This window comes from Mya arenaria, chromosome 3, assembly GCF_026914265.1.
Source record: "Mya arenaria isolate MELC-2E11 chromosome 3, ASM2691426v1".
Taxonomy (NCBI): domain Eukaryota; kingdom Metazoa; phylum Mollusca; class Bivalvia; order Myida; family Myidae; genus Mya; species Mya arenaria.
Window position 1 is genome coordinate 87,497,392 of NC_069124.1, and position 23,710 is coordinate 87,521,101.

The window sequence follows — 23,710 nt, forward strand, 5'->3', positions numbered from 1 at the left end:
GAAAATTCCCAATAAGAAATTTAACAGATTACCTCCCGTTTTTGCAAAATGACATTATTAGTTTGTTTTCATGTTTAACAGTTTAAAGTCTACATAAATTACAGAGCTGGAACAGACCTCTGTGAAGGAAATCATCAATAATTAAATATTTCTAAAGACAAGGTGTGGACTATCAAGTTTCAATTTCTGTCCATTTACTTGGCATGTTTGTGGCGAGGTGCATACTAAGAAGCTTGAAAAAGTACAAGAACGAGCCCTCAGATTCATATACAATGATTACACATCTGATTACCCAACACTTTTATCTAAATCAATGTTGCCAACTCTCAAGCTTAGAAGGTTAAGGTCCATTGCTATAGAAACCCATAAAATTATCCACAAGCAGGGTCCAATGTATCTACATGACTTAGTGGTAATAAAAGAACATTCCTTTAACTTTAGATATAAGATGATGGCTGCTATCCCAACTGTAAGAACTACAACATATGGGTACAATTCTTTCCGCTCCAGTGCCCCTAAACTCTGGAACTCCCTTCCACAACATTTTAGGGAAGAAACTAATTTTAATCATTTCAAGAGTTTAGTCCGGGCATGGAGCGGAGATAACTGCAAATGCTCATTTTGCATATAAGAATGCTATCATATAACATGCTATAAAATGTCTTAATCAAAGATATGTTGGATGGGACCTCGCGAGCTTAGACTGCCTAGGCAGCTGGTCTCTTTCAATGTGTCTTTGATTTAAATCATGTTAATTAATTGTGACTTCTTTTGTTTTATTTCCCATGCTAAATGCATTGTCGTATTACCTTGTGATTCGTATTTTCGATTAACTTATGCTATAAATTATGCTAATCTACCTACATTCTATATATAGTTTAATGTCTTTCAACTGCCAAATATGTTTATGTGATTTTACTATAAGAATTATTTATTTGTTTCAAGTGTACATACTGAATATTATTATTTGCATGAACTGATGTGTGTGATATATTAGTTACATAAATTATGCTATTTATTTATAATGTCGGTCAAAAGCTATTCATAGCTTATGTTAAACTGTTGATGATAGTACCCGACAATAAATAAATCTTGACTCGACTTGACTTGACTTGACTAGGTGAGTGTTTCGAGTTCTATTACCATACCTTGCATAAATATTTAAAATGTTAGATAGAAATCAAGGCCATCTTTATGTACACTCTCCATATTGTTACTCATTGTTATGTAATCATTTGGTACATAGATTTTTTTACTAATCTGGATGATAAAGTTAGGCACACATGCTTATTAAGGGAATGTTGATGTCTGGCACCCCTTTGACCCATACTGCATAACCTGGAAACGAAGCCCAGAGTTACCACATTTGGTTAGAGCGCTGTGCTAGTGTTCCAGCAATTGTTGGTTGGAGTTCCGCTGTTGGCGCAATTTTCCTCCTAGGTTTCCTTTACTGCCATCAAAAGTAAAAGGCAAGAGTGCCTGAATTGGCATTAAAGTCTCAGTTTGTCTAAATCCTTATTATATTAAATGAGTTTCCATACAAAGTAACTTTTAAAATTATCACTCACATTTCATAACCTTATTTAAATATTTTTATCAGCCATGTATTTTAAACCATTTTTGTTCCATTTGGATATGTATTTAGTCTGTGTAAACTGTAAAATGCACAATATTGACCAAGTGTTAACCATGTTTTTAACATTGAAAATTGCGCATGATTGATTTGGCTAAATATCTGTATGTCTATCTATTTTGGTAGTTGAACATGATCATGCTGGTCTAAAATCTTAAATTAATGAAAATTACTTTACTTTTGGCTTTTATGGTCATGGTCATTTGTATGCATTCAGTAACTGCTATAAAGATGCCTGGTTGACTTTGTAGGGATAATTATCAGGGTAAAGAGGTTTACCTTGACCTAAAGTAAAAATGCTGAAATTTATGAAGAGTATGAAATGTCAAGAGTTTATTTTTGGAAACCTGCATTTTTCTAATAACGTTTTTTTCATAGAGTTAGACATCTATAAACTGCCACTGTATTATCAGGAAAGTTGCTCCAAAAACATGTTTCACATTAGATGATATGTAGTCTTCATTTAAGGTTGCAGAATGTGGAGTCCCCATGTTAATCTACAGTGGATCATACAAAGTGTGGGCTGGCGGGATTTAGTGATCATTGTTGTGACAGCACTGGTTACAAGATGGGTTTACTTCAACCTCATATGTGTTTACCTGTCACCTCTGAGAAAGGTAAAGGTTCTCATAAATAGCATCATTCAAGTACAAGTGTAGCCACTTTCATAGAATTTTCGACCAATTCTTTTTTCAAAGTTATTTAATCATAAGCCCAGGTGATGATCTTACTCATTAAAGAGTAGATTTTTTAATATCAAATACCTTTTGCCATCTGCTTGGATAATACCCCAAAAGAAGTTATGCTGTTGCATAAAACCAAATATATAGCCATAGACAAGTAAAAATGAACATTTCTATGTAGGAAATTAATTTAGCTTTAGAATGACAACCTCAATCAAATGAGTAGCTCAGAAAATGTGAGAAATGAAGCAGAGGCAATCATGCATTGCTTTGTTACATTCATTTTCATTTTGGTGATATTTAAACTCTTTTAAATCTATAATAATTCTGACACTTATAGTTATATAAACCATAGTAAAATATATCCTCGAAATCTGTATTGTACATTCACCAGTTACCCGGGTTGCCATACAGACCTCTGGTTGGTAACATGCTAGATGCTCTTAGTGGAGAAGCAATGTCTACAGCCATCAGGTATGTCTACAGTTGTCAGATGTGTTTATAGCTGTCACATATATGTACACAGCTATCAGATATGTCTACAGCCATCAGGTATGTCTACAGTTATCAGTTATGTCTATTGCTATCAGCGATGTCTACAGCTATCAGTTATGTCTACAACTATCAGTTATGTCTACAGCCATCAGTGATGTCTACAGCTATCAGTTATGTCTACAGCTATCAGATATGTCTACAGCTATCAGTTATGTCAACAGCTATCAGATATGTCTACAGCTATCAGTTATGTCTACAGCTATCAGGTATGTCTCTACAGCCATCAGTTATGTTTACAGCTATCAGGTATTTCTACACCTATGTGATATGTCTACAGCCATCAGTTATGTCTACATCAATTAGGTATGTCTACAGTTATCAGTTATGTCTGCAGCCGTCGGGTATGTCTATAGCTGTCAGTTATTTCTACACCTATGTGATATGTCTACAGCCATCAGTTATGTCTACATCAATTAGGTATGTCTACAGCTATCAGTTATGTCTGCAGCCGTCGGGTATGTCTATAGCTGTCAGTTATTTCTACACCTATGTGATATGTCTACAGCCATCAGTTATGTCTACAGCTGTCAGGTATTTCTACAGCTGCCAGTTATGTCTACAGCCATCAGTTATGTCTACAGCCATCAGTTATGTCTAGAGCTATCAGGTATGTGTACAGCTGTTTGTTATGTATACAACTATTATGCATGTCTACAGCCGTCAGTTATGTCAACAGATGTTAGATATGTCTACAGATATCTGGTATGTCTACAGCTGTTATTTAAGTATACAATTGTCAGATATATCTACAGCTTTAAGTTATGAATACAGCTTTCAGGTTTAATTTCAGCTGTCAGTTTTTTCTACAGCTTTTAGTTATATATCAGGGCTTTTTCTATAGTACCCACAGGTCCAACTATTGGACCATTTCCCAAAGCAAAATATAAGATATTTTTCCCAACTTTCTGAAAAAAATCCCAATCAAAAGTAAAAAAAAAACCATCAGTTATATCTACAGCTGTCAGGTATTTACACAGCTGCCAGTTATGTATTAAGCTATCAGATTAGTCTGCAGACATCAGTGATGTCTACAGCTGTCAGATTTGTCTACAGCTTTCACTTTGTATTCAGCTGTCAGGTGTGTATACAGTTCTATGCATGTACCTATCTGGTATGTCTGCAGCTGTTATTTAAGTATACAGATGTCAGGTATGTCTCAGCTATCATTCATGTCAACAGCTCTCAGTTATGCCAATAACTGCCTGGTATGTCTAGTGTATTATTTAAGTATACAGCTGTGAGGTATGTCCACAGCTATCAGGTATGTCCACAGCTATCAGTTATGTTTACAGCTATCAGTTATGTCCACAGCTATCAGTTATGTTTACAGCTATCAGTTATGTCCACAGCTATCAGTTATGTTTACAGCTATCAGTTATGTTTACAGCTATCAGTTATGTCCACAGCTATCAGTTATGTTTACAGCTATCAGTTATGTCCACAGCTATCAGTTATGTTTACAGCTATCAGTTATGTTTACAGCTATCAGTTATGTCCACAGCTATCAGTTATGTTTACAGCTATCAGTTATGTTTACAGCTATCAGGTATGTCCACAGCTATCAGTTATGTCCATAGCTATCAGTTATGTTTACAGCTATCAGTTATGTTTACAGCTATCAGTTATGTCCACAGCTATCAGTTATGTCCACAGCTATCAGTTATGTTTACAGCTATCAGTTATGTTTACAGCTATCAGGTATGTCCACAGCTATCAGTTATGTCCATAGCTATCAGTTATGTTTACAGCTATCAGTTATGTTTAAGTTATGTTTACAGCTATCAGTTATGTTTACAGCTATCAGTTATGTCCACAGCTATCAGTTATGTCCACAGCTATTAGTTATGTTTACAGCTATCAGTTATGTTTACAGCTATCAGGTATGTCCACAGCTATCAGTTATGTCCACAGCTATCAGTTATGTTTACAGCTATCAGTTATGTTTACAGCTATCAGTTATGTCCACAGCTATCAGTTATGTCCACAGCTATCAGTTATGTTTACAGCTATCAGTTATGTTTACAGCTATCAGGTATGTCCACAGCTATCAGTTATGTCCACAGCTATCAGTTATGTTTACAGCTATCACTTATGTCTTCAGCTATCAGTTATGTTTACAGCTATCAGTTATGTCTATAGTTGACTGGTGTGTCCACAGCTATCAGGTATGTCTATAGTTGACTGGTGTGTCTACAGCTATCAGTTATGTCTATAGTTGACTGGTGTGTCTACAGCTATCAGTTATGTCTATAGTTGACTGGTGTGTCTACAGCTATCAGTTATGTCTATAGTTGACTGGTGTGTCTACAGCTATCAGTTATGTCTATAGTTGACTGGTGTGTCTACAGCTATCAGGTATGTCTATAGTTGACTGGTGTGTCCACAGCTATCAGTTATGTCTATAGTTGACTGGTGTGTCTACAGCTATCAGGTATGTCTATAGTTGACTGGTGTGTCTACAGCTATCAGTTATGTCTATAGTTGACTGGTGTGTCTACAGCTATCAGGTATGTCTATAGTTGCCTGTTGTGTCCACAGCTATCAGTTATGTTTACAGCTATCAGTTATGTCTATAGTTGACTGGTGTGTCTACAGCTATCAGGTATGTCTATAGTTGACTGGTGTGTCTACAGCTATCAGTTATGTCTATAGTTGACTGGTGTGTCTACAGCTATCAGGTATGTCTATAGTTTACTGGTGTGTCTACAGCTATCAGGTATGTCTATAGTTGACTGGTGTGACTACAGCTATCATGTATGTCTATAGTTGACTGGTGTGTCTACAGCTATCAGTTATGTCTATAGTTGACTGGTGTGTCTACAGCTATCAGGTATGTCTATAGTTGACTGGTGTGTCTACAGCTGCAATTTATGTGTACAGTTGTCAGGTATGTGTAACACTTTCAGGCATGCTATAAGTAGGCAGATACGTCGACGTGAATGTGTACAGTTGGCAGACATGTGATTGTTGTCAGCAGATAGGTATGTCATCAGCTGTCAGGTATGTTTACAGATTTCGGACAAGTCATCTGTAGGCAGGTACATTTACAATTGTAGTGTATATCTCTTTTCAGTTATCAGCAGGTAGTCTGCTGTCAGGTAAGTCTTAAGCTGCCAAGTGTTTTTACAGCTGTCATTTGGTTGTTCACCCATCAGGTATGTATACATCTACCAGTTGTGTCTACAGTTATTGTTTAAGTCCACAGCTTTCAGGTATGTCATCTGCTGTCAGGTATGTATTCTGCTGTCAGGTATGTATACAGCTGTTAGCTACTTCTACAGCTGCAAAGCATGTATACTGGTTTATCTTCAGCTGTCATGTCTATTTCTGTCAGTTGTGTTCACAGTTGTCTTCAGCATTTCGTACCGTATATCTTCAGTTGTCAGTTATGTTTGCACCTGCTAAATGGTATAATAAATTGCATCTGTTCTTGTGCAATTATTTTCACACTTACAGTTACTTTTTACATTAATTTCTTCAATATTAATTGATAGCAACACACTTTATTGTCATATCTTTGTTTTATTTACAAGAACTTGTATCATTTCAGATGGATAAAGCAATGTAAAAGTCTTACAATTCGTTACTATTACTTTGGTGGAAAAGAAAGAATTCTGACTGCAGACCCAAAGGTTTTTCGCCATGTTATGATTACAAATGAGAAGAATTATGTCCGAGTTTTACCCAAAACGTAAGACATTAACAAATCATTGTACAATAATGAAGGATTGAATAGTAATCTTCTTGCATTCATGCAGTACAAACCCTTTGGTGTGATTTTGAAAATCCATGAAGCTTATTAGCATTTCATGAAAAACTTGCAAAATCTCTCCCTAGTGTTCATACTGTATGAACACAAAAATACTAATCAATCCTTAGGTGTACAAGAAAATATTTGTTTCAGGTTTCCTGACGTACCATATTTTTTTTGCCCTGACTCTGAAACTTTTATTGCATTGAGAAATAATTTTTGCTTGAATTTTGTTTTCAAAAGTTAAAAATGAAGTGTTTTCGCTGGTTTGGGTTTTAAAAATACAAGTGATACTTATACTAATTTTACTGATATTCTTCAGGATATAATTTATAGTTTGTGGTAACAGAAAAATCTTAAGAAACAATTTGCTTAATAAAACAAATCCGACCTACCTTCCCTATTTTGGGGGGATATGAAGCTAGAATCAAACAAACAAAAAATACGCCTTATATTTATATTTTTCACTGTATATTTTGATTTCAATTAAACATATATAAAAATTCAGATAAAATTCAGATTTTATATGATTGACCTTTAATTTCTGTTAGAAGGAATAGCCAATATTTTAAGCTTTGGTCAAATTGCGTCCTGCTTGTCCATTCAGAGTGCAGCAATTAAATAAACAATGATGTCATAACAATATCCAAATGACTGTTAGTTTTACTGTTCAGAAAATACTATAGATTTCGTAACATGAATATAAAACACCTGTATTACCGTAATTCACCTAAGAGTTCGGACACCTTAAATTAATAATTTTTTTCGCTGTCCGAAAACATAGAAAATTACCATTTTTACATTTTATTTACATGTTTGTTTAACCTGCCTTTTTTCTTCATGTTTGCATTTTACCACTTATTAATTTATCCGTAGTAATCAATGGTCATAAACTTATTTATTACGCCTATAAGTGTAAATCCTTCATCAAGTTAATTAAAACACCATTTTATACATGCATTGAACTGAATAAACACATTCTATCGGCTTCAGATCAAAGAGTCACACAGTGTGACATCACATAACTTACAGTTATACCCACGAGGATCTCGTGGAGAGCATGGACATTGCTATGCAGGATTAATGTATAACTGTACGATTATTGCTTCATATAGTCTATAAGTGTGGTACAAGTTTGAAAGTTTATTGGCAGATCGTTTTACAAACATGTCATGTCTGTGTTTTCTTAATCCCTTGATTGCCCTTGTTGTTTCTTTAATCCTCCAATAAATATATCACACTTCCTTTTCAACAGGCAATAAATCATTTAGGATGGGTAGTAACTAACTAACTTATCACAGTGATGTATACGGTTAGGTAATCTAGCCAGGCATTGTAAGGATGAAAATCAATAATCTTCGTCTGTGAAACTTGGTAACTGTGAAAGTTATGATTGATGTCCTTTAGGTGTCCGAAAAATGGGTACGAAAAATAAATTATTTTGGAAAATAATTATGGGTGTCCGAATATTTAGAGTGTCCGAACTCTTAGGTGAATTACGGTAAGACAAATAAATAAAAAATTCTGTACAATATTTTATTATATATACATGTACTCATCACTGTATTTTCTGGGGGAGTATGATTGTCACACAGAACTTGTGTCCCTTTCACAGCCCATTTATCCAGCTGATGGGCAAGGCTCTGTTTTTCCTGAGCGGGGATGTCCACCACAGCATGAGGAAACTGCTCAACCCAGCCTTTAGCATAAATGTGCTACAGAGTAGGTATAGCAGGGTCAAATAACCATGAATGTCTCAGCCATTTAGTTTGCCATCATAAATTATATATTTATTATTAGATTCAAATAATTCAACAGGGAAACTCCAGGATAGATCTTTTTGTTTTCTTCATGTTGTATGAATGTAGGAGGGAATGCGAGCAAATTCCATGAAACGCGCTAATCGTTATATTTTAATTTTATATGTTTTATTCATCCTAATTAAAAACAAATACAATTTTCTGTAGTTGTTAATGAACGATTATCAACAAAAGAATAAAGGGTAGATTTAACGTCCTAAACCATTGGTTAAGTGACGTGCTGCCAATCAAATCAGAGCAAAATATTGAAACAACCAAAGGTCAGGTCATAGTCATCTCTGGATTATTTAATATGAACATCAAATTTTCTCTACACAAAATGGATATCTTATGGCTGTTCATTATGGACACAAACACTTCTTCCAATGAAATGTCTGTAAGTTATCAGCTTTCATCACAAGTTAAAGAGATGAGTATAAAAAATTATATTATTGTTTGTTCTCGCGGATGATATTTTGTACTCAGATAGAAGTACCTGCTGAACTTTGACCTTTGGAGTGATACCTTGCATCCATCCAACACCTATAATCATTCAGAAATTAAAAACTGTTTTTTAATGTGTTTAGTATAACTAAGTAGCGGATCGAAAGAAAACTTGCATTTGGATTGGTTATGTTTATAGGAGGTCAACAAATGATTATGTTTGGAGTTGGTTATGTTTATAGGAGGTCAACTAATGATGGTGTTTTTTTCCAGACATGTTACCAGTGTTTGAGAACAAGGCTCATTCAATGGTGTCGCTGTGGTTGGAGGAGTGCAGACAAGCAGGCAACCAACCAGTACAGATCAATGTGCAGGACTTCATGACCAGAATTGTAGGAAACATTTTGGGCAAGAGGTTGTTGTGTCAAGGGTCAGAAAGCTGTTTTTCCATATTTTCAACCTTTTTAAGAGTTCATACACTTGGTCATTTTAACAATAAGGAGCTTGCATGCTGTATCAGGGCTTCAGGTTTCAGTTATAACAAGAGATTCAAGTGGGCTGTCTGTGATATATAAAATGGCAACTATTTGTATCTATATTATTCTGTTTTTACAGACTCTAGATACAGTATGTATTACTGGCCTTGACTACAACATTCATGCCATAGGAAGTGGGGACACAGCTGGGGTGAAAATCTTCACTCGCTATCTTCGCCAGGTTGGGGGCAGAACGTATGTGCTCTGTTTAATTTGCTAGTGAAATGTATTACATGTATAGTTTGAATTAGTGAAATTTAAAGGCGCACAATAAAGGTTGATGAGAAGAAAAAAACAAAAAAAATTATGCATTATCCTGTTTCAAGTCATTTGACTTTAATGATCAAAACAAAACCAAAATGATATGATTAAGGTACCTTACAGATAAAAAAGAATGATATGTTGGTGGTATTTTAACTGGGGAATTGGTGGCGCCGTAGCTATTAATTAAAAAAAAGACATTTATAAAGGCAAATATTTTTTATCTGTTCCTAAATCATATGCTTTTTTTTGTGTTGTTATCATTAAAGTCAATGAGTTAAACATTATAATGCATTATAATTAAAAAAAGAAATGTATCAACCTGAATTGTGCACCTTTAAAACCCAGCTGTAATATTACCGTGTATGGTATCTGAGTTGAAGACTGTAAATATTACAGTCCATATATCTTTGTTTAATATTAAAGTGTGAATCCAGGGACTGTCAAATATGGGAAAGTGAGAACCCTGCTGTATTTAAAAATTACTTAACAGCTGCTGCAAATGAAAATAGAGGATTTCAAAAGTTTATTTGTATTTATTACTGGTGACTATACAGGATACCTGATGTTTCTTGTTTCAGGATCAGTTCATCATTCATTCCATTCTACTACCACTTGCCGTTTGCTGCAAACAGACAACGCTGGGAGGATGAAAAGTACATAATCAGTCTGATCAAGGAGAGAATACAGGCCAAGAGGCAACAGTATTGGGATGGCTGTGAAAATACAGGTACATTATTGGGATGGCTGTGAAAATACAGGTACATTATTGGGATTGCTGTGAAAATACAGGTACAGTATGGGGATTGCTGTGAAAATACAGGTACAGTATAGGGATGGCTGTGAAAATACAGGTACAGTATGGGGATTGCTGTGAAAATACAGGTACATTATTGGGATGGCTGTGAAAATACAGGTACATTATTGGGATGGCTGTGAAAATACAGGTACATTATTGGGATTGCTGTGAAAATACAGGTACATTATTGGGATGGCTGTGAAAATACAGGTACATTATAGGGATGGCTGTGAAAATACAGGTACAGTATTGGGATTGCTGTGAAAATACAGGTACAGTATGGGGATTGCTGTGAAAATACAGGTACAGTATAGGGATGGCTGTGAAAATACAGGTACAGTATGGGGATGACTGTGAAAATACAGGTACATTATTGGGATGGCTGTGAAAATACAGGTACAGTATGGGGATTGCTGTGAAAAACAGGTACAGTATGGGGATTGCTGTGAAAATACAGGTACAGTATAGGGATGGCTGTGAAAAAACAGGTACAGTATGGGGATGGCTGTGAAAATACAGGTACAGTATTGGGATGGCTGTGAAAATACAGGTACAGTATGGGGATGGCTGTGAAAATACAGGTACAGTATGGGGATTGCTGTGAAAATACAGGTACAGTATAGGGATGGCTGTGAAAAAACAGGTACAGTATGGGGATGGCTGTGAAAATACAGGTACAGTATAGGGATGGCTGTGAAAAAACAGGAACAGTATGGGGATGGCTGTGAAAATACAGGTACAGTATAGGGATGGCTGTGAAAAAACAGGTACAGTATGGGGATGACTGTGAAAATACAGGTAATTGTCAAGTACAATAGGAAACAGTATGGGGATGGCTGTGAAAATACAGGTTTAGTATGGGGATGGCTGTGAAAATACCGGTAAAGTATGGGGATGGCTGTGATATTGCAGGTACAGTATGGGGATGGCCGTGATATTGCAGGTCCAGTATGGGGATGGCTGTAAAATACAGGTACAGTATGGGGATGGCTGTGAAAATACAGGAACAGTATGGGGATGGCCGTAAAATACAGGAACTGTATGGGGATGGCCGTAAAATACAGGAACTGTATGGGGATGGCCGTAAAATACAGGAACTGTATGGGGATGGCTGTGAAAATACAGGTAAAGTATGGGGATGGCTGTGATATTGCAGGTACAGTATGGGGATGGCCGTAAAATACAGGTAAAGTATGGGGATGGCCGTAAAATACAGGAACTGTATGGGGATGGCCGTAAAATACAGGTAAAGTATGGGGATGGCCGTGATATTGCAGGTAAAGTATGGGGATGGCCGTAAAATACAGGAACTGTATGGGGATGGCTGTAAAATACAGGAACTGTATGGGGATGGCTGTAAAATACAGGTACAGTATGGGGATGGCCGTAAAATACAGGAACTGTATGGGGATGGCTGTAAAATACAGGTACAGTATGGGGATGGCTGTGATATTGCAGGTACAGTATGGGGATGGCTGTGATATTGCAGGTAAAGTATGGGGATGGCCGTAAAATACAGGAACAGTATGGGGATGGCCGTAAAATACAGGAACAGTATGGGGATGGCCGTAAAATACAGGAACTGTATGGGGATGGCCGTAAAATACAGGTTTAGTATGGGGATGGCTGTGAAAATACCGGTAAAGTATGGGGATGGCTGTGAAAATACAGGTTTAGTATGGGGATGGCTGTGAAAATACTGGTAAAGTATGGGGATGGCTGTGATATTGCAGGTACAGTATGGGGATGGCTGTAAAATACAGGAACAGTATGGGGATGGCTGTGATATTGCAGGTACAGTATAGGGATGGCTGTGAAAATACAGGAACAGTATGGGGATGGCTGTGATATTGCAGGTAAAGTATGGGGATGGCCGTAAAATACAGGAACAGTATGGGGATGGCCGTAAAATACAGGAACAGTATGGGGATGGCCGTAAAATACAGGAACTGTATGGGGATGGCCGTAAAATACAGGTTTAGTATGGGGATGGCTGTGAAAATACCGGTAAAGTATGGGGATGGCTGTGAAAATACAGGTTTAGTATGGGGATGGCTGTGATATTGCAGGTAAAGTATGGGGATGGCCGTAAAATACAGGAACAGTATGGGGATGGCCGTAAAATACAGGAACAGTATGGGGATGGCCGTAAAATACAGGAACTGTATGGGGATGGCCGTAAAATACAAGTTTAGTATGGGGATGGCTGTGAAAATACCGGTAAAGTATGGGGATGGCTGTGAAAATACAGGTTTAGTATGGGGATGGCTGTGAAAATACCGGTAAAGTATGGGGATGGCTGTGATATTGCAGGTACAGTATGGGGATGGCTGTAAAATACAGGAACAGTATGGGGATGGCTGTGATATTGCAGGTACAGTATAGGGATGGCTGTGAAAATACAGGAACAGTATGGGGATGGCTGTGATATTGCAGGTAAAGTATGGGGATGGCCGTAAAATACAGGAACAGTATGGGGATGGCCGTAAAATACAGGAACAGTATGGGGATGGCCGTAAAATACAGGAACTGTATGGGGATGGCTGTGATATTGCAGGTAAAGTATGGGGATGGCTGTGAAAATACCGGTAAAGTATGGGGATGGCTGTGATATTGCAGGTAAAGTATGGGGATGGCCGTAAAATACAGGAACAGTATGGGGATGGCCGTAAAATACAGGAACAGTATGGGGATGGCCGTAAAATACAGGAACTGTATGGGGATGGCCGTAAAATACAGGTTTAGTATGGGGATGGCTGTGAAAATACCGGTAAAGTATGGGGATGGCTGTGAAAATACCGGTAAAGTATGGGGATGGCTGTGATATTGCAGGTACAGTATGGGGATGGCTGTAAAATACAGGAACAGTATGGGGATGGCTGTGATATTGCAGGTACAGTATAGGGATGGCTGTGAAAATACAGGTACAGTATGGGGATGGCTGTGATATTGCAGGTAAAGTATGGGGATGGCCGTAAAATACAGGAACAGTATGGGGATGGCCGTAAAATACAGGAACAGTATGGGGATGGCCGTAAAATACAGGAACTGTATGGGGATGGCCGTAAAATACAGGTTTAGTATGGGGATGGCTGTGAAAATACCGGTAAAGTATGGGGATGGCTGTGAAAATACAGGTTTAGTATGGGGATGGCTGTGAAAATACCGGTAAAGTATGGGGATGGCTGTGATATTGCAGGTACAGTATGGGGATGGCCGTGATATTGCAGGTCCAGTATGGGGATGGCTGTAAAATACAGGTACAGTATGGGGATGGCCGTAAAATACAGGAACAGTATGGGGATGGCCGTAAAATACAGGAACTGTATGGGGATGGCCGTAAAATACAGGAACTGTATGGGGATGGCTGTGAAAATACAGGTAAAGTATGGGGATGGCTGTGAAAATACAGGTAAAGTATGGGGATGGCTGTGATATTGCAGGTACAGTATGGGGATGGCCGTAAAATACAGGAACTGTATGGGGATGGCCGTAAAATACAGGAACTGTATGGGGATGGCCGTAAAATACAGGAACTGTATGGGGATGGCTGTGAAAATACAGGTAAAGTATGGGGATGGCTGTGATATTGCAGGTACAGTATGGGGATGGCCGTAAAATACAGGAACTGTATGGGGATGGCCGTAAAATACAGGAACTGTATGGGGATGGCTGTGATATTGCAGGTAAAGTATGGGGATGGCTGTGATATTGCAGGTACAGTATGGGGATGGCTGTAAAATACAGGTACAGTATGGGGATGGCTGTGATATTGCAGGTAAAGTATGGGGATGGCTGTGATATTGCAGGTAAAGTATGGGGATGGCTGTGATATTGCAGGTACAGTATGGGGATGGCCGTAAAATACAGGAACTGTATGGGGATGGCCGTAAAATACAGGTACAGTATGGGGATGGCTGTAAAATACAGGTACAGTATGGGGATGGCCGTAAAATACAGGAACTGTATGGGGATGGCTGTGATATTGCAGGTAAAGTATGGGGATGGCTGTGATATTGCAGGTAAAGTATGGGGATGGCTGTGATATTGCAGGTAAAGTATGGGGATGGCTGTGATATTGCAGGTACAGTATGGGGATGGCCGTAAAATACAGGTACAGTATGGGGATGGCCGTAAAATACAGGAACAGTATGGGGATGGCTGTGATATTGCAGGTAAAGTATGGGGATGGCTGTGATATTGCAGGTAAAGTATGGGGATGGCTGTGATATTGCAGGTACAGTATGGGGATGGCCGTAAAATACAGGTACAGTATGGGGATGGCCGTAAAATACAGGTACAGTATGGGAATGGCTGTGATATTGCAGGTAAAGTATGGGGATGGCTGTGAAAATACAGGAACTGTATGGGGATGGCTGTGATATTGCAGGTAAAGTATGGGGATGGCTGTGATATTGCAGGTAAAGTATGGGGATGGCTGTGATATTGCAGGTACAGTATGGGGATGGCCGTAAAATACAGGAACTGTATGGGGATGGCTGTAAAATACAGGTACAGTATAGGGATGGCTGTGAAAATACAGGAACAGTATGGGGATGGCCGTAAAATACAGGTACAGTATGGGGATGGCCGTAAAATACAGGAACAGTATGGGGATGGCCGTAAAATACAGGAACTGTATGGGGATGGCTGTGATATTGCAGGTAAAGTATGGGGATGGCTGTGATATTGCAGGTACAGTATGGGGATGGCCGTAAAATACAGGAACTGTATGGGGATGGCTGTGATATTGCAGGTACAGTATGGGGATGGCTGTAAAATACAGGTACAGTATAGGGATGGCTGTGAAAATACAGGAACAGTATGGGGATGGCCGTAAAATACAGGTACAGTATGGGGATGGCCGTAAAATACAGGAACTGTATGGGGATGGCCGTAAAATACAGGAACTGTATGGGGATGGCTGTGATATTGCAGGTAAAGTATGGGGATGGCTGTGATATTGCAGGTACAGTATGGGGATGGCTGTAAAATACAGGTACAGTATGGGGATGGCCGTAAAATACAGGTACAGTATGGGGATGGCCGTAAAATACAGGTACAGTATGGGGATGGCTGTAAAATACAGGTACAGTATGGGGATGGCTGTAAAATACAGGTACAGTATGGGGATGGCCGTAAAATACAGGAACTGTATGGGGATGGCCGTAAAATACAGGAACTGTATGGGGATGGCTGTGATATTGCAGGTAAAGTATGGGGATGGCCGTAAAATACAGGAACAGTATGGGGATGGCCGTAAAATACAGGAACAGTATGGGGATGGCCGTAAAATACAGGAACTGTATGGGGATGGCCGTAAAATACAGGTTTAGTATGGGGATGGCTGTGAAAATACCGGTAAAGTATGGGGATGGCTGTGAAAATACAGGTTTAGTATGGGGATGGCTGTGAAAATACCGGTAAAGTATGGGGATGGCTGTGATATTGCAGGTACAGTATAGGGATGGCTGTGAAAATACAGGAACAGTATGGGGATGGCCGTAAAATACAGGTACAGTATGGGGATGGCCGTAAAATACAGGTACAGTATGGGAATGGCTGTAAAATACAGGTACAGTATGGGAATGGCTGTAAAATACAGGTACAGTATGGGGATGGCTGTAAAATACAGGTACAGTATGGGGATGGCTGTGATATTGCAGGTACAGTATGGGGATGGCCGTAAAATACAGGTACAGTATGGGGATGGCTGTGATATTGCAGGTACAGTATAGGGATGGCTGTGAAAATACAGGAACAGTATGGGGATGGCCGTAAAATACAGGTACAGTATGGGGATGGCCGTAAAATACAGGTACAGTATGGGGATGGCTGTGAAAATACAGGAACAGTATGGGGATGGCCGTAAAATACAGGAACTGTATGGGGATGGCCGTAAAATACAGGAACTGTATGGGGATGGCCGTAAAATACAGGAACTGTATGGGGATGGCCGTAAAATACAGGAACTGTATGGGGATGGCCGTAAAATACAGGAACTGTATGGGGATGGCTGTGAAAATACAGGTACAGTATGGGGATGGCTGTGATATTGCAGGTACAGTATGGGGATGGCTGTGAAAATACAGGTACAGTATGGGGATGGCTGTGATATTGCAGGTACAGTATGGGGATGGCTGTGATATTGCAGGTCCAGTATGGGGATGGCTGTAAAATACAGGTACAGTATGGGGATGGCTGTGAAAATACAGGAACAGTATGGGGATGGCCGTAAAATACAGGAACTGTATGGGGATGGCTGTGAAAATACAGGAACAGTATGGGGATGGCCGTAAAATACAGAAACTGTATGGGGATGGCTGTGAAAATACAGGAACAGTATGGGGATGGCCGTAAAATACAGAAACTGTATGGGGATGGCTGTGAAAATACAGGAACAGTATGGGGATGGCCGTAAAATACAGGAACAGTATGGGGATGGCTGTGAAAATACAGGTACAGTATGGGGATGGCTGTGAAAATACAGGAACAGTATGGGGATGGCTGTGAAAATACAGGTACAGTATGGGGATGGCTGTGAAAATACAGGAACTGTATGCGGATGGCTGTGAAAATACAGGAACGGTATTATGGGGATGGCTGTGAAAATACAGGTAATGGTCAAGTTGTGCGGCGGATTAACATTGCATAATACTGTGACAACCAGTATATAGAATAATGTTAACTAAAATATATAAATTCAATTAAAAATTTAAAAAGATATATATTAATGCTAACCATATTAAGAAATGAAAGAGCTGAAAGACAATTGTTACTTAAGTGTCTTTCTATAATCTGTGTGGTTTCAGCTGCAGTTAAGGACTTCCTTTCCTTGCTTGTTCTTGCACGAGACGAGGACGGCCAATCACTCCCGGACAACCTGGTGTTTCAAAACGTCACAGGAATCATGTTCGCTGGGTTTGATGTAAGGGCATATGTCAGTCATGAACTTGTAGAAGACAGGGAATTCTAAGCCTAGTCAAAGTCATTGGATGTAGCATTACAATGTATATTTGTATAAATTTGTATTCACCTAGTTTGTTATTACTGATAAATGATAAAAATAACACTTCCCTCTTCAAAAATTGAGCTTGCTGTTGTTGCTTTTTGAAAATGTCAAGGTAGTGTCATAACAATGATATCATTCTTGCCTTAGATATGCAGACCTTAATGTGGACCTTCGTTAGGACTCTTTCAAAATATTGTCATGGAAGTTTGGAATTATTTGTAATGACAAAATGATCACTCTAGGCCATGTTGAGTTATCCCCCTTGTTTATCTGAGGTGCTTATTTAGTACTGTTTTACATACTAATGGAGATATTTGTGCCTTTAAACTTAGATTTCACTCTGAAGATGATTTGATTAGACAGGAGGAGTATAATTGGCAAAATCTTGCAATGCTTACACCAATATGAAATATTCACAGACAACCAGTGTGACGTTGACTTGGGCATTGCTCCTTCTAGCTTCATACCCAGATATCCAGACACGGGCTCGGGAGGAGGTCCTTGAAGTGTGCGCTGACCCCACGCAGCCATTGACACATGAGACTCTGGATAAACTAGGCTACCTTAACTGCGTCCTCAAGGAAACTCAGAGGTACATAGCGCTGACACATTCAGTGATCTTATTTTAAAGAGATGTATAAAACGGGCAGACATCATAACTCTGCTTTCATTTGTAATGTGAACTAAAATGATTGTAAGAAGTCATAAGAAGTAGCATTAGAGTGTTTTTGTATCTTTTAAGATTTAGAAATAAAACAGAAAACCTCAAATTTTACCAAAAAAGCCTTAGAAAGGCTATTAAAGATTGAATAATTTTTAGGCTTGAGTTTACAAATTTCTGTTAAGATTAGTATCTGTCAACTACATATGTATTTGTTTGTTCTATACCCATTTTATAAAACAAAACTTTTAACGGTTTCACCTAAGTTGCCCATACTTTAACTTGAGAAGCTTTTGTGTGATAATCTCCAATCCTGCACAATATGTGTATTGGCATCCCAGTCACTCCAAAGTTATGGCCCTTGAATTGCCTAAATAACATAATGTTAATGTTGTCCATGCTGTAACTTAAGGTGACTTTGTCTGATCATTACCAAACTTGCATTATATCATAAGTTTATGGTCTAATGTTTGTCATATAACGGGTCTGTAGGTTTGATATAAGAGTTCTTATTTAATTTTGTTCTAAATGAAACATGATGATATAAGTTTGAGGTTAAGATCCCAGTTAACTCCTTTTTCACTTACAATTTTAAGGGCTATCTTCAACTTTAATTGACTTTTTAACCTTTATAAATGTGATATATGTTTTGTTACATCGTATATTTCTTCTTTAGAGTCTGTGAGGGTTTGTGAGACAATTTATAGTTTAAATGTGTCCAATTTCATAATACAGTAAAACTGCGGTCGTTCGAACAGGCGGTCATCCGAGAACCCTCGAGGTCAGGAGCTTGGTCTCGAACATTTTTCCTTCTATTTTCATATAAAATATACTGACGCTGCATCAAAACCTAAATAAGTCGAGGAGTAGAGCGCTATAGTTGGTCCCAAATACACAAATCATGCACAAAACCTTATGGCTCCCTCGAGGTCATAATTTAACACTTTATCCCGAAAGCATTTTACAAAATAAACAAACAATTGCAAGGTGTTTTCGTAAGTTGTTAAAATTGCTATGATAGTTAAAAGAAAATTTGATCAGGTGTGAAAACCCATTTATCACTGTTTACGCATGACCGATGATAGTTGAAGAGGCATTTGAGAAGATAATTATGAGTTTAAACAGTTTTGCGAGACAGACAAGATACGCCAAACATCAATCCTTGATTTTGCGAAACTTAAATCTGTTTTTTGTAAAAATAAACTATTTATTCATCTATAATTATTTTCTTTATTATCATTTACATTTCATATACAACAGCCTTTGAACATGTGAGCGATATCCACAACGCAACACATAATCGGTGTCGCAGTTAACAGTCGATTTGATGACTTCAAATTTAAAATACATTGAAAGAAAACAGATTGGAAAATTAAAACTCGGGTTGTTCGAAACATCGGTTCCCTCGAGGTTTCAGCTCGGACTCTGGCGTCCTCCAGCGATCGCAGTTTTACTGTAGTTTAAAACACAATGAACATTGGCAAATACTAAATGTGATTCATAAATTGAGCAAGTAAATGCATTCACAAAAAACCTCAATGGTATATTGTGATGATCTGTATTCTCTGTATGTTTGACTGTCTTGTAGGTTATACCCTGTAGTTTCTAACACGACCCGGCGTGCCCTGGAAGAGGATAACATAGATGGCATGGAGATCCCTGCTGGCACAAACATTGTCCTGCATTTGGGGGCTCTACACAGGTATACATTGAATTTGACCTACTTTTGATAAAAAGGGGGCTTAAAGGTTTGCAAATGTAAGTGAGTCAAGGTTTTGGTGTAAAATCTTAAGGCCAACAATGTTTTTAAATTCTGTGTTTGCTCAAAAAATAGAAAACTATTGAGCATAAGATAATGCAGTTTTACTGGTAGTTTTGGTGTCAGTCAGAGATCATCATTAAACATTCCCAAAGCTTTTATACACTGTACTTTGTCACAATAGTTCTAAAATGGATGGGCCAAGGCTGTATAACGTCCATGGTATAGCATACTTGACCTTGTTGCTTAGGGTTCAGTAGCTCAAATGTCAAAGTTACCACCAATAACCCTACAATAACTCTACAACTGTTTGAACTAGGGCCCATGAAACTTCAGTAGTAGATTGTATATGACCAGTAGATAACCAGTATTATATTGTTTTTAGAGGCAGTAGGTCAGAGTCATACCTTATATTGTTTGGAAAACTTTGTGGGGGAATTAAGAGAACAAAAATGATCATGCCATTGCAATAACAGTGTGGTTTAAGTTTTATGAAAGTTTTGATTTTACTGGTACAAGTTGTACTGTACTATATTACCTTACTTCATGACTTTTATCGTCACATTGTTATGGTCAAACAACTGGAAAAAGTACTACTCTTTGTCATTGTATTGTTAAAGCTTCACTCTCACAGATTTATCGTTTTTGCCATTGAATGAGCACATTTTTATGTAAATATCTGCAAACCAGTGATAAAAGATCGCAAACAAAAGATCAGATCTCAGATTTACATATATCCGTTCGAAAATTAATGTTTTATGGCTAAAAGCGTTTCCAACAATTAAAGAAAAATGCATGAAACATGAATTTTTTAACCATAATATAAAAATCTGCGATCTACTTTTTTGTCAGCAGTATTATATATGACTGCTTTACATGCATTTTCACGTAAATTGACTCATTTCAAGACAAAAAATAATAAAACTTTTAATCTGTGTGAGTGCAGCTTTAAGTTTAGATTTGTGAAAAAAATAATTATTTTGAAAAAAACTCTTGAATCTTGTATACAAATGAATGTTTTTTAAAATGTATCAGGTCTGAGGAAAACTGGCCAGATGCAGAGAAGTTTGAGCCTGAGCGCTTCATGTCAACCACAGTGGAGCCGTATCACCACCTGCCCTTCATCACAGGGCCTTACATGTGCATCGGCAGCAAGTACGCTCTCCTAGAGATGAAAACAGTCCTCGCCAGTATCCTGCGTGAGTTCAGGTTGCAGCTTGTGCCGGGATACACGTTCCGGAGAATCCAGGCTCTCAGCGTGAAGCCACATCCTCCCTTGATGCTAGCCGTCACAAAACTGTCACATGTTTAGTTTGGGAAGAGGTCAAGAGATCAGTTTTCTTAATATGTTAAAAGGTTTCATTAAGTTCAAATCACAAAAGAATCTTACATGTAAATGTATAAATAAAATTGTCTTTTGATTAAAGATAACTGGGATCAGACCCACATATACTGATCCAAAATTCACATATCTGTGTATTGGATAACTTGATAATGATTGTCTGACTTTCTTTCTGTTGCATGTTTAATATGAGATTCAGCTTAACAGTCTTCCAAGTTATTTATTTCCAGTGTTTTTTACTATTTAGGTGCATTAAGGGGCAAAAAATAGGTTGATGCCAAATTGTGTTGAACTCATTTGACTTTAATGATAAAAATAATCATGATTTAGGTAAGTTATAAAATATTAGCCCTTATCAAAAAATAAAAATAATAATAGCTAAATGGCAAATTCCACATTTATAAAAGCACCAAAATATTGCTAATATTTTTTATCTGTACCTTAATTATATTAATGTCATATGAGATAAATATGATAATGCATTACCATAAAAAAAGTTTGCACCAATCTATTGTGCGCCTTTAATCGTGTTTATTTGCAAAAAAAGATATTCAGGAATTTCTTGACCAGGTATAATTTGCAATAAGTTGCAAATTTGTATACTAATTGCCGGTCTGTGGTCATTTTTCAGGATTTATTATTATTATGTGTATTACCGTATATCTTTTTTGCCATGTCCGTCTGTCCATCACACTTCCTTTCCACTTAATAACTAGCAGACTTCTATTGATTTTGAAATCAGTAGGTCAAAAACGAAGTGACCTTCAGGTGGAAAATAATATGTTGGCGGTGACCTTAGGCAGAATAATGGTTTCCACTCAATAACTCAAGAATGCTTGCAACCAGAAACTTCAGACTTGGTATGCCAGTTGGTCATGACTACTAGATGACCCCTATTGATTTTTAGATCAGAAGGTCAAAGGTCAAGGTCAAAGTGACCTTCAGGTGAAAAAAGACCAGGGTTTCGACTGAAGAACCCTTGGACCCAGCAACTTTGTGCTTGGTATATATGCAGATTGGTCATTTAGATGACCCCTTTAGATTTTGAGATCACTGATCTTATGCAGTAGATGTTCACTATGAAATATGGGTAAACTGGCCAAACTTCAAGGTCACTGTTGATTCATCTCCAGTCCAAAAGTACAAATTTCATGTCCACATTGATTATTTCTCAGCAACAAACATACACTGGGGAAGGCGAGCACTTTTTCAAAAATGCAAAATCTAGTTTAAATGTTGATATTATACATTAATGACATTTTTATGATCAATAAATTACATAAAACAATTTCCAATGCCTTGTTACATTTGTCAGTCTCCTCTAAACTGCAACAGGTGGTCTATAGACATACTTTTTATGCCACCAGAGTAGCATGGCACACACTTAGTATCTTTCATGCCGGAGCTGTCAGATCTGTCTATTTACAATGTAGGGTCTCAGCTGTAAGACTATCTATGATCCCTGTGCCGGCCACGGCTACACTAATGGGAGAGGTCTTTGGTGGAGAAGGGCGAGACAAAGCTGGAAAAGACTTTTCTTATTTGCTTTCTTTTAACTGTCTGGCTTTTTTCCTATCATACCTGAAGAATCATCCACGTCATCATCGTCTGCAGCTTGGCGGCTCATCCGAATCTTTCAACTGTCATGTCCCATCTTTAACTTAAGAATGTCACACTGAATATTCATCTAACTTGGATACATTGCTTTATTGACATAAAATCTAATAAACTATCAAATATAGATCTAGTAAAAAGGTGTCATTCGTTATTATGAAACATTTGACCTAGTGTCATACTTTTTGTCATGACTTTTTGCCATTAATGGACCTTGACCAATTGACACACATTCGTCTCCGTGGCCTAGTGGTTAAGCATCCGCCTACGGAGCGGGAGGTCATGGGTTCGATCCCTGGCCGCGTCATACCAAAAGACGTTAAAAATTGGTACAAGTAGCTCCCTTGCCTGGCGCTTGGCATTTAAAGGGTAGTGCTTGGAAAAGTGGTGTACTCAGTACTGGTTTAACCCCGGAAAGTTTTACCCTGTGTATCGATGCTTTACACCGAGCACGTAAAAGAACAAAGGGGTCTCTTCGAAAAAGAGCTAGGGTATCGCACCCGGACTTCCTTGTATCCCACCACTGTCTCTTCAGCATGCTGCCCCTTTAGCAAAAACAAAGGACCCCATTGGAAATAAGTGCTTGCACTTTCACGGGTTATCCTTGACCGCAAGGTCTAAAGAGATACATACATTCTACAGTTTTACAAAGATTGGGCAGAAAATCTGGTCTCAATGGTGTCTAAGATATTTTGAACATTATGATAATTATGAGTGACCTCTACAAGTGACTGACATTTGGAACTCCTCGGCCATTTTATCGAAAAACAACCTCGGATGTATGCCGGTACATCAGTTGAAGTAGTTCGTAAATTTTTGAATAATATCATTAATTAAATGTAGTGTTTAAGAGTTGTATCT

The 23,710-nt window shown here is 38.1% G+C and overlaps 1 protein-coding gene across 1 annotated transcript; it reads left to right on the top strand.

Annotated features, from left to right (window-relative positions):
- Positions 1-37: 37 nt before the first annotated feature.
- LOC128226847 (uncharacterized) lies at positions 38-22,525 on the top strand. Its single transcript, XM_052936922.1, has 12 exons — positions 38-162; positions 2,102-2,250; positions 2,711-2,790; positions 6,422-6,562; positions 8,238-8,344; positions 9,139-9,257; positions 9,481-9,596; positions 10,244-10,392; positions 17,274-17,389; positions 17,893-18,065; positions 19,723-19,836; positions 20,929-22,525. Exons 2-12 carry the CDS (start codon positions 2,110-2,112, stop codon positions 21,203-21,205), a joined length of 1,533 nt encoding a protein of 510 aa, XP_052792882.1. The 5' UTR covers positions 38-162; positions 2,102-2,109; the 3' UTR covers positions 21,206-22,525.
- The last annotated feature ends 1,185 nt before the right edge of the window (positions 22,526-23,710 follow it).